Source organism: Centruroides vittatus, unplaced genomic scaffold, assembly GCF_030686945.1.
Source record: "Centruroides vittatus isolate TY-2023 unplaced genomic scaffold, ASM3068694v2 contig_1422, whole genome shotgun sequence".
Classification (NCBI taxonomy): domain Eukaryota; kingdom Metazoa; phylum Arthropoda; class Arachnida; order Scorpiones; family Buthidae; genus Centruroides; species Centruroides vittatus.
In genome coordinates this window covers 254876-267004 of record NW_027120892.1, presented here as the reverse complement: position 1 = coordinate 267004, position 12129 = coordinate 254876, and the positions used below count along the sequence as shown (strand labels likewise).

The 12129-nt window shown below is 26.3% G+C and overlaps 1 protein-coding gene across 5 annotated transcripts in view; it reads left to right on the top strand.

Moving 5' to 3' along the window:
• beta-Spec (spectrin beta chain) overlaps positions 1-12129 on the top strand; it is a 95283-nt gene that overhangs the window by 63605 nt on the left and 19549 nt on the right. For all 5 annotated transcript variants that reach the window (XM_067262226.1, XM_067262229.1, XM_067262225.1 and 2 more), the window contains exons 11-23: positions 33-171; positions 2674-2830; positions 3267-3511; positions 3610-3810; positions 3886-4002; positions 4091-4168; positions 4315-4479; positions 5783-5985; positions 9969-10065; positions 10149-10277; positions 10364-10414; positions 10490-10555; positions 10668-10943. In XM_067262226.1, coding sequence (XP_067118327.1) covers positions 33-171; positions 2674-2830; positions 3267-3511; positions 3610-3810; positions 3886-4002; positions 4091-4168; positions 4315-4479; positions 5783-5985; positions 9969-10065; positions 10149-10277; positions 10364-10414; positions 10490-10555; positions 10668-10943 — 1924 coding nt within the window. The remainder of the gene's footprint in view (positions 1-32; positions 172-2673; positions 2831-3266; positions 3512-3609; positions 3811-3885; positions 4003-4090; positions 4169-4314; positions 4480-5782; positions 5986-9968; positions 10066-10148; positions 10278-10363; positions 10415-10489; positions 10556-10667; positions 10944-12129) is intronic.

Below are 12129 nucleotides of genomic sequence, written 5' to 3'. Positions count from 1 at the left end.
TAAATAACATAATTGATTGATTTCCCTTCCAGAAAAGACAATGTTCTGAGATTATGGAACTACTTGTTAGAATTATTACGTGCTCGACGTACAAGACTTGAAATGTCTATATCTTTACAACAGACCTTCCAGGAAATGTTATACATACTTGATTCTATGGAGGAATTAAAGGTATGAGGATTCACTGGTAAAAGAACATAAATATTTTAATTAGATTAAAATCTGAATTTTCAAGTTTATTTATATTTCAAAATATGGGAATTCCATAAGATATAACTTTGACAAACAAAAATTTCATTGAAATGAAATCTGATGTATTTCAGGAAAGTTTTGAATAGTTTTAACAAATTTTTTTAATTCTCAATATTCATTGTATTTATTCTTAATTTGCTTCATATTTAAATTTTATTATGCTTTCCTGCATCTTCATTAGAAAGAAAAAAGATTTTTAGTGCTAAAATCTGATATCATATAGATTTAAACTGACAAAAAAGAATTAACAATTAAGTTATTAATCAACACAAGAAGAAATAATTAAGAGTAGTTTTATTATTTTGCTTTTTTGGATTTTGTGATAAAATCTTTAAATATCACTTTTTAGTAGTTTTTCTATACTCAGTGCATTTTTGTTCCTACTATCTCTCAGTAATCTTTATTAGTATGTAGTTTATAAAATATTTTTGTTCTCAGTTGACATCTTTGACATTATATCTTTCTGTATTATTATAAGATTTTCATTTTTGCTTGTGATTTTTCACTCCTTTGTTTATTTATTTGGTACTTTTATCTAATTAGTATTTTGTATTTTTGAGAGAAAAATATATTATAATTAAGCACATAGAGATTTGTTTTTAATATTACATTCTGTGAAAGGTTGACCAATAAATAAAATAAGGTCTCTGTTTTTATAAAATTAGTTTGGAAAAGAAAGATTGATGTAACTGTAACCAGTTTTAAAATGTAGTAAAAATTATTTATTTGAATCATACATATTTGTTTCTTAATTTAATTATCATTTAGAGCAATACATCTTTCCAAATTTTCAACCCATTTTTGTGTTTCTTGCATGAAAATCTTTGTTTTTCTTCATCTATTTCCATAAAGCAGCTTGAATTTTTGCATTGAATGAAATTTATTGTCTTTTTAACATTTTTAATTTGGAAATAACCAGAAGTCTGATAGTTCAAGATCTGCTGTGAGTACAGTGAAGAATAACCTGTAACCTCAGATTCAAAACATCTTTGCCGTTTCTTTACTGCAGTGCAGTCTTGTGTTATTACAGTGCAAGAAAAAGACTGTTCTTTTTGGCTTAATCTGTGAATACATCTTGAGTATTCATAAGGTTTAACAATACTTCTGCAAATTGATTGATTCTTCTTTTGCCAGATACTTTCTGTAATACTTCCTAATAGATACATGCCCTTTCCATCCTGAAAAAATTGTCAGCATGATCTGAGCAGAGGATAGTTTTGAATTTCTTAATGGATGGAGAATAAAGGTTATAGTACTACATCAACTGTTTCTTATTCTTTGGTCATAGTAATGAGAGTAGATGTATATGGCCACTAAATGGTGGTGGCTATAAATTTCTATCTCCATGTTTTGTAAAATGCTATAGTACAAGACTTTATTTATCAATCAGTTCTCATAGAATAAAAAGATTAATTGAAGGGATACAAAAAATAATTGACAATTTAATTTTTTGACGTACAGTGGAACCTTGCTTAACGAGCATAATTCGTTCCAGAATCTTACTCATAATGTGAAACACTCATTAAGCAAAACAGTTTTTCTCATTTAAATTAATGTAAAATTTGATAATGCATTCCATGCTGAAAAAAATACTCAAATATTTTATGTATAACGTTTATTCAAAGACAGTTATACAATATACATTGTTAAGGAGCATGAATCATCATCATCTTTTCTTCTAGTGTGGAATGAAGCAACCTGAATGCGAATTCGATTTGCAGAAAAAACAATCACAGATAATATGTCTGATAAACACTCCAAACGATATGTCAAATTCTTGGGTTATGTAAAAGCAGTCATTAAATATTAGAAATTAATTAATTAATTTGACTAGAGGTAGGCAGTTATGCGTTCCATCTTGTATTAAATTTCATAAATCATAATTATTTGATGCATACACACACAATATATATCATATGGTTGTAGTTTTTTTTAATTTACTATGCCATAATCTTATAATATTTAATCATCTCAAAACCATTGTGTAGTGCAAAGTTTCATTTTAATCTTTAATGATAACTTATATATTTAATTATATTGATATCATTTTTATTATTTAAATGGTAATTCTGTTATTAATTATAATTATTAACATTTTTACCCTGAGCTTATGGTTAGTACCCTTCTTTTTTTATGAAGGATTTTCTTTAGCTCATTGTTTTTATTAAAAAAATTTAGAATTTTGTAAATGTTTTAAGTGTCATTTATATTAATCAACAATATTACTTGTTACTAGCATAATTAAAATTTGCAAACAGGAATAGTTATTTGTATGTAAAATGTCTACAAGGACTTATAAAATAGTTAATAAAATAGGTTCTTGTAGACATTTTACATACTAATCTATACAGTAAGGACACAGAGGCATATGAATTAAGGAATAGTTATTATTGCATTTTAATTCATTTTTTGAATTAACAGGTTCGTTTGATGTCTGAAGACTTTGGCAAACATTTAATGGGAGTAGAAGATTTATTACAAAAGCATAGTTTAGTAGAAGCTGATATCAATGTTTTAGGAGAACGTGTAAAAGGAGTTGTTCAACATTCACAGAGATTTGTAGAAATTGAAGCAGATGGTAATTGTATTTTCATTTTCATATTTTTATTCTTTTTCCAAATAAAAATTAAATTATTTATTGTAAGTAATATACTCATCATAATAAATGATCATATATATTTTTTATTGAATATGCTTTTTACTGAATGAATATTCAGCTCTATATGTAAATAAAATTTATTTCTGTAATTCTAATTCTAAAATGATTTAAGATTCATAGAAGTAGAGAAACAATTGTTAAGTATGAATTACTTTTTAGTTGACAGGACAAAAGAATAGCTATTTGAGAATTATTTTGTAATAATTTGAAAATTTAAAAATAAATACAATAAATTAATGATTGGCATTATAATTGATTGAGTAGCAAGAAAGTAATGAAATATATTCATAATTTTCATTAATTTTATAATTCTTTTAGGATATTTAACGTTAAATTTAATCATTATTTTAAATAGCTTATCGTCCATGTGATCCTCAGTATGTGATTGAACGCATTCAGCAACTTGAGGCAGCTTATTCAGAATTGGTACAATTGGCACTTGATAGACGTAATAAATTGGAAGAATCACGCAAGCTGTGGCAATTTTATTGGGATATGGCAGAAGAAGAGGCTTGGATCAAAGAAAAAGAACAAATTTTGTCTTCTGAAGATATTGGTCATGACTTAACAACAATCCATCTCTTAATCAGTAAAAACAAAGTATGTATTTTCAATTTTTATAAAAATTAAAATTTATGTAAAATTAATTATATCAAATATCATGAATTTAAATAAAATTTTATTAATATTTTAAACAGGCACTGGAAGATGATATTGCAGTTCATGAACAACAGTTGGTAGCAGTTATTAAGGTTGGAGAAGATCTAATTTCAGCACAGCACTTTGGTTCAGATAAAATCCAAGAAAGAATTAGAGAAATTCAAAGTATGTGGGATCATCTGCAAGAATTGCAGTCAGCAAGAACTAGAAGATTGGTTGAAGCCATTGATTATCATCAAGTATTTATTGATCTACCAATTTTAATATTTATTATTATTATTTTTCATTATAATTAAATGCAAATTCTCTTTTAGTTCTTTGCTGATGCAGATGATGTTGATACATGGATGCTTGATATATTAAGATTAGTTTCAAGTGAAGGTGTTGGTCGAGATGAAGCTAATGTGCAATCTTTGTTGAAAAAGCATAAAGTAAAATTTTAATATTACAATAATTTTTATTTAAAATTAAAAGCAGAGTATTATTCTTATCTAAAATAAAATTTTATTAACAATATAGGATGTGACAGATGAATTGAAAAACTATGCAAATATTATTGATGCTCTTCACCAACAAGCCGGAAACCTTGGAACTCAGGTTTGAAATATTTTGAATATGACATAAATATGAAATATTTGTGAATACATTTAAAATTTCAATAAATTCTAATAAAAATTTCAAGCTCGCATGCATGCATATGAACATTTAAATTATTAATATTTTGTAAATAATTTTTTTTATAGTATCGAGAAGCACCTGAAGTATTAGAACGTCTTGCAAGCATTGACAGAAGATACAAAGAATTACTTGAATTAGCAAAATTAAGAAAACAACGATTGCTTGATGCTTTGTCTCTCTACAAACTTTTCAATGAGGCTGATGGAGTTAATCAATGGATTGAAGAAAAGGTCAGATATTTATAAAATATTGAATTATTGTAACTATTGTTTAATAGGTAGCAGCATTTTATTTTTTTAAAGGTATAGATAACTTGAAAATACAGTAATAATTTTTAAAAAAGCTTTTTGATCAAAATTACACTTGATTGAATAAATTTCAATGTTTACAGGAACATTGAAACTTATGCAATCAAGCTAAGCTACCTTAGTTCAATAAAAGTAATCTAAAACTTGATGTTTATATAATTAAAACTTAATTTGAAGTAGTATCCTTAGATTAAATAGAGTAATATTATATCATCAAAATTTGAAATTACTAAACTACTAAAATTTACAAATAAAAAAAGAACAATTTGCAATAGAAAAAGATTCATTTTTAGTAATTACAAATTTTGATGATATAATATAATATTACACACTATAATTATAAGTAATTTCTGGAAGTATAGTAGAATAATATACTCACATGGGACATTTTGTTTATCTTAGTAAGCAAATACATACTAATGTTTTAAATATGTTATTATTTGCTGTTGTTAGAAAATCTTGCAAATAATGCTGTTCATGCTATTGAACACCTAGTGTTTCAATTTGACTGCTTTATTTTTCAATGTGCATCATTTTAAGTAATCAAAATGAACCAATCATTATTTCTTTTATTTTCTAGTTATTTATCAATTTCTGTAACTATGTTGAACTTATATAAAAATGAAAATTTTTAAACAAAGAAGTAAAATTAGAACCTTTACATAATCTTCTGTTGTTGTTATATAATTTAGAAGTAGATAGAAGAAGTAGAATGTGATCATTAAAAATATGTGTTTCTCTATTTCTAAGGTTTTTCATAAATTTATACATATTAGACATTTTTGTTCTTTAAGTAATATTAAGGTTTCATTTTAATTGATAGTACTACAAAAATTTTTTGATTGGAGGTTAATATATATCAAAAAAATTTTATTATCTATTTAAAGAGGAAAAATTTTTAAGACAATCTCCCAGGATTGGAAGTATTGCATCACAAAATTAGATCAACTGCATTAGATTCAGCTTTTGTTCTAATTATATAGTGCTTTTCAATAGTAATGAAATTTTCAAAATAAATTTTTATGATTCAAGTACTAGCTATATCTTCAGAATTAGAACTAATTTTTATAGAAATATATTTTAATTAATTTATTATTTACTATAAAGTAAATGTTTTGATTTTGAGTTTTTTAATATCAAACCAAAATTAAGCATTAAATTAGGGTTAACAATTGTAAAACACTTGTTGAATTTTATTGAAATTATTATTATTTTTTTTATATAGGAAAAAATGTTGGATAGTATGGTTATGAGCAGAGATATGGAAGATATAGAAGTTATGAAACACAGATTTGAAGGATTTGAACAAGAAATGAATGCTAATGCATCAAGAGTTGCTGTAGTAAATCAATTGGCTCGCCAATTACTTCATGTAGAACATCCAAATTCAGAAGAAATATTAGCACGACAAAATAAAATTAATCAAAGGTAATATTTATATAAAACATGAATTATCAACTTGTATTTCAATGTAAATTACATGCTTAAAAAATTTTGTGATCTTCACATGATTTTTAAAGCATGTTTACAGAGTGTTAATGGTAAACTCTATTCATTTGAATTAATAATTTATTTAAAGTGCTAGTTGCCACCATTATCATCATTATTGTTTAATCAGAACAGGATTCCTACATACCTGGAAAGTCAGGGATTTTCTTTAGTGTTCAGAAAAAGTCAGAGAATTTGCCTCCTTGGCTGATTTGTTGATTTTTTTTTTTTTTTTGTTTACAATAAGATAAACCAAGTGTAGCTGTCTGCAGGCAGAAAGAAGTAATGTGGTACAATGCACTTATGAAAAGGCATGCAGAATATTTTCAAGACCCAAGATTTCCCCAAAAATTATTACACACAAAATAAAACCATAATTATGAACCAGTTATTAATAATTATTACATAGTTTGGATGATTCAAATTAAAAAGGGTCAAAAATTTCAGTTAAGGATTAACTTCAAGTAATGAACCCCAAAAAGTATTTTAGGGAAAATTTTCATATTATTGAAATTATTTTCCCACAATGTCCATTTTCTCTAACTTCTAAAACACTCCTTTACATTATTTAAGTTAAATTATTTTAACTAAAGTTAATACAAAAAGTTACTTACATTTATAATTTAAATAATTTCATTTAAACATTAAAATTTCAAATAATTTTAAAAAATTATAAAATAACACAAGTAGGATCTGGGCATGGTAATTAATACTGGCTTTCTTATGTGCTTAGCCCCATCAATGTCTTAGTGGATAAAACACTGGTAGTTGGTTGCAGGTTTGCATCTCACCAATAGGCTGGCCACATGAAGTTTTTCAGGTTTTCTTCACAAATCTAACACCTAAATAGAGCCAGTTTTCTGTAAAATAAATCTTCCTGGGAGTCATTTTTCTTTGTAAGATTTCCATGTGTTGCATTGCCTTCTCCCATAAATCTATCCGTTCTGAGATACTTAACTGCTTTCTTTATTTGACGTCATTGAAAGCATCATCTGAAAATCAGTGTTTTCAGATGATGCTTTCAATTTTTGCGCAGTTTGTAGTGCGGAATAGTAGAACTTTTCATGTCTAAGCAGTTTATTCAGTTATGAGATAAATAAGCAGTTATGAGATAATTCAGATAGCAGATTTCTCAACAATGTGAGTCTATAGATTCTTGTGGATCTAGGCAAATATATTGACAGCAAAGTATGTAAAGTAGGTAAATGGCACATTAAAATTTATTAAACAGGTCTACCAGAAGGTAAAGTTTGAGAAACACTAAGTTAATACATGACATTGAGATATTTTGCACTTAAAGACATGTAGTTCTTCCAGTTTTTTAAAAATTGTATTAAGTTTTTCTTTTACAATTTAAATAAAGATACACTGTTGATAATAAGAATATTAAAACTATTACAGTGAAATGTTGACTTAATGTGTGGGGTGTATATAATAGAAATGTAAAGAATGCCCAAGTGCTATTCATTAATTTTTATTTTTCATTTTCGATACTATACGTAAAGACCAAGTTTGTAAGCAGTTCTTTAAATTTTGCAAACCATATCAAATGAGTTAATTTTACATCAAAATATTAATAAATAAAATATATTTTGATGTAAATACCATCAACCAAATTTTAATTTTTACTTTTTTTTTACAATTTTAGATTTAATAAGTAAGTATTACACACAAGTCTTATTATTCTATTGCATTGTAAGATTGTATTTTAAAATCACTCTAAATCAGATCTTATAAATTGTAATCACTCTGTGTATTTTTTTATTATTTTTGTTTAATGTTTATACAATTATTACAGACATTTACTTCTTTTACTGATAGTACAGATTAATTTTAAAAACCAATATTGATTGTTTATATAAAGAATTATAAAATGCAACAGGGAGGTGAGCATTGCAAAATGCCAGGAGATTATACTAAGTTTCAAATCTATATATATAAAAACGAATGTATGTATGTCTGTCTGTTTGTCCTTCATGCATTACCATACCATTTATCCAATTGCCATGAAACTTTGGGAAGTTGTTTAATACACTCCTGCAAAGGTTTCTGGCATATGTGAAGACCACCATTTCTCCCCTTCCAAAAATATCTTTATATATGGATTAAGGCTTTTATGTCCAACAGATGGCGCAACTCCGACGACCTAAGTTTGCTTTTCTGTGAGAATGGACTAAAGCAGATCATTTTCTATCTCTTTATATAAGTAAAATATAACGTTTGTTTGTTTCTATCAATTCCTTTGAAATTTTGACACAACATTGCATTCGAATATGCACGTGTTTTTATATAATATACATGTCAAAATTCCCCCTATTGGGGGGAGAAGGACAGGATTAAGGCTTACCGTGAAGAACTCTGCTTCTATTATACTATTTTACATGCAGTTTTTTTGCGTTTTTAATTGCATTTTACGTCAACAGAATATACACTAAAAAGGGATTTTTCGATATTTCCTCGCGGGGGAGAGGGACAGGATTAAGACTTACTGTGAAGAACTCTACTTTTATTATACTATTTTAGATGAGTGTTTGATTGCGTTTTAATAGGGTACGTCAAGAGAATGTACACTAAGAAGGGATTTTTTGAAATTCCCCCACGGGGGAAGTGTTATGCATTTATAATAGATACATTTTGAGCCACAACAATGCGTGGCCGGGTCTGCTAGTATAAAATACAGTAATCTATCAATTGTCATTCGTAAATTTTAACACAGCTGTACTAATTATGAATTTAAGAGAAAAGTCTGTAATACTGTTAATATTCTAACATTGATTAAAATTTTTTTGAAATATTTTAATTCTATGAATCTCTCACACTTACCATTTACACTCACAATTTGAGGTCAGATGTTAATAAACTGATTAAAAAAAATTATAATGAAGTACAAAAAATGATAGATAAATAATTTTAATTTAAATTGTATTATCATTTTTTTATTTTAATAATTTTGATTGTGTAACAAAATAATTTCTGATTTTTTCCCAGTTTATTAATATTTCATAAAGTTTAGAAATTTATTAAGAAATAAATTTAATAAATATATACTTTTGTACATGGATTATACAGGATTTGTCAATGAATAATAAATAATGGGTTTATTTTTTTCAAAGCCACAGAGATTTATGGTTTTGGATTAATAACAAGATAAACTATTTTAATTTATTTAGCAATTATAAAAATTATGTTACATAATTTTTATAATTGCTAAATAAATTAAAATAGTTTATAGTGTTATTTAATTTATAGTGTTAATTAAGAAAAAATGAGTAATTAAAAATTCAAAGAAACAATAGCATGTTTGCATAGTAAGTCATATGCTGGTTTTTTTGACTGTGCTGTACTATAAGGTACATAAGGATCAGGGAATTTGTACAAAGTTGGTTAGGGAAAGTCATGAAATTTTTAAAAAAAATTTGAGTAGGAACCCTGTCAGAATCATTGCCAATGAAAAATTCATAATACAACAGTAATTTTATTTATTAAATCATTTGTTTACAATAATTATATTGGTTAAATATATTTAATAATGATTTTTAAATAATTTATAAAATTATGTATAATTTCAACTTCCAAAAAATAATATGCAAATAATTTATATACTGTTTCATTAGATGTTAATATGTTCAAACATAAAATCTAATTCATATTTTTAGGTATGAATTATGCTTTGAATCTTATTTAATCAAGAATTGAAAACAGTAATAAATATAATTGTACTAAGTATGACAATTCTTTGACTAAAATTAAATTTATATTATGAATCACTTCAAATTCAGTAAGCAAAATATTACAATATAATTGACTAAACATAGTTAAACTTTTATTATTGTAATTAGTCAGTTTTGTTTGTTTATTTGTTTAAGTTTGAGCATATAATAATAACTAAAATATTTCCTAATACTTAAAAATTGTTGAAATAGGTGGTCTGCTCTCAGAGATAAAGCTGAACAAAAACGAGAAGAAATCACTTCAGCTCATGGTGTTCAGACATTCCATATTGAATGCAGAGAAACAATTGTAAGTTAGTTATTAAATACAATATATTATAATCATTTAATGAAGAAAATAGTTTTTAAGTTCAGCTTATTTTTAATATATAGACTTGGATTGAAGAAAAAACTAAATTATTACAAGCCACAGAAGAATTGGGTAATGATCTTACTGGTATCATGACACTACAAAGACGTCTCAGTGGAATGGAGAGAGATCTTGCAGCAATACAAGCTAAGGTAAAGCGTTTTCAAAAAAATATTTAATAAATTTGAATTTAAATAGCTATATAATTAAAATATAAAAAATTTTTTCTTTGAATTAGTTGGATTCATTAGAAAAAGAATCTGAGAAAATCCAGCAAGAACATCCAGAGGTAAAAATATTTTTATATGATTAAATTATTTAACTATTTGCAATATTTTAATGTATCTACTTCTATTTTACCTAGGAAGCAGAAAGTATTCAAGAAAGAATTATGCAAATCAAAATTGTTTGGGAGCAACTTACTCAATTGGTAAAAATAAGTACTTTAAAAAATAATTTTGTGTTTTTAATTATTTGTAAAGTCTTTTAAAATACAAAAGATATCCTATATATGAAATATTTAACATCAAATCTTTGTTTAGCTCAAAGACAGAGATGCTAAGTTGGAAGAAGCTGGTGACTTGCACAGATTTTTGCGAGATCTTGACCATTTCCAGACGTGGCTAACAAAAACACAGACAGATGTGGCTTCAGAAGATATTCCATCAAATCTTGCAGAGGCTGAAAAGTTATTGAGTCAGCATCAACAAATAAAAGAAGAAATTGATAATTATACAGTAGATTATAATGACATGATGGAATATGGAGAGAAAATTACACAAGATCAGACTGATCCTCAGTACATGTTCTTAAGAGAAGTAAGTAATTTTAAATCAGCTTCTTTACATCTATTCTAATTAAAGCATTTTTATTTAATTTCTTAAAATATCATTATTCAAAGCCCAAAACTTCAGCATGCACAAATATTTTTAAAAGATAATTATGCTCACTATGGTATGCAGACTCAAAAAGGTTTACCATCTCAGATTTATATGATTAAACCATATCTTACTTTGCAAATATTTGTACATAACTATATCATGCAATTTATATTAATTAACAGAGAAATTTTAACTTCAAAAAAATATTTTTTCTTACTGCTCAAGAACTTTTGACTGTATAATCAATATTTTAAGAAACAAAATTTTATTATTATTATTATGTTGGGTTAAGTGAGATATACTCGGTTAACACCAGTGGCTGTGTACTATGCCGGACCAAAGTCAAGGCATAATAACTAGTGATGTAACAAATAGTATATTTGGCCTCAGCCGAATACCGAATATTTGGCTAGGAGTGTGACCGAATACCGAATATTCGGCCAGGAGCGTGGCCGAATGGCTGAATATTTGGCCAAACTATTCGGCTTGATTAGCACACATATAAAAATTAGCGCGCAAACCTCATTATGCAAGGATCGCACACCCTGCTCTCTATTCACCCGATGTCACTGCGATTTTTTCTTCCAGTAGGTCTAAATGACTTAAATTTATTAATTAAATTATAATTATTAAAGTTAATATGAGATGGAGCCTAACGTCTACCTCTAATGCCAAATTGGTTTATAATTTATGCAATAGCCGTAAATAGCCCGATACGATTCGGCAGTTGTTGGTATTTAGATGTAAGTTATAACTTATAAGTTATTTTATTTGCAATCGATCTTTTTAACTCTTTAATTAAGCAGTAAAATTTTATTTTACTACGTATTTGTAGACTGAATAGTACCTTAAGGATATACACTTTAGTGGGGACATATGGTCTTGTTTCTCCCCAGTTGTGGAACAGTTCAAATATATTATTGGGGGGTTTCTATTTGTGAAGTTTTGTGATATTTTGTTGCTATTGTTTTTGTCAATATTTTTAAAATTATCATGATTTCAAATATTATCTTTTGCATATAATGAGAAATGCTCATTCTTTGCTTTATATATAAAATTAATTATATAGTAGTTACTCATCTTCTAGAAATAAATAATTATTTCATTAAATACGATAAGTTTT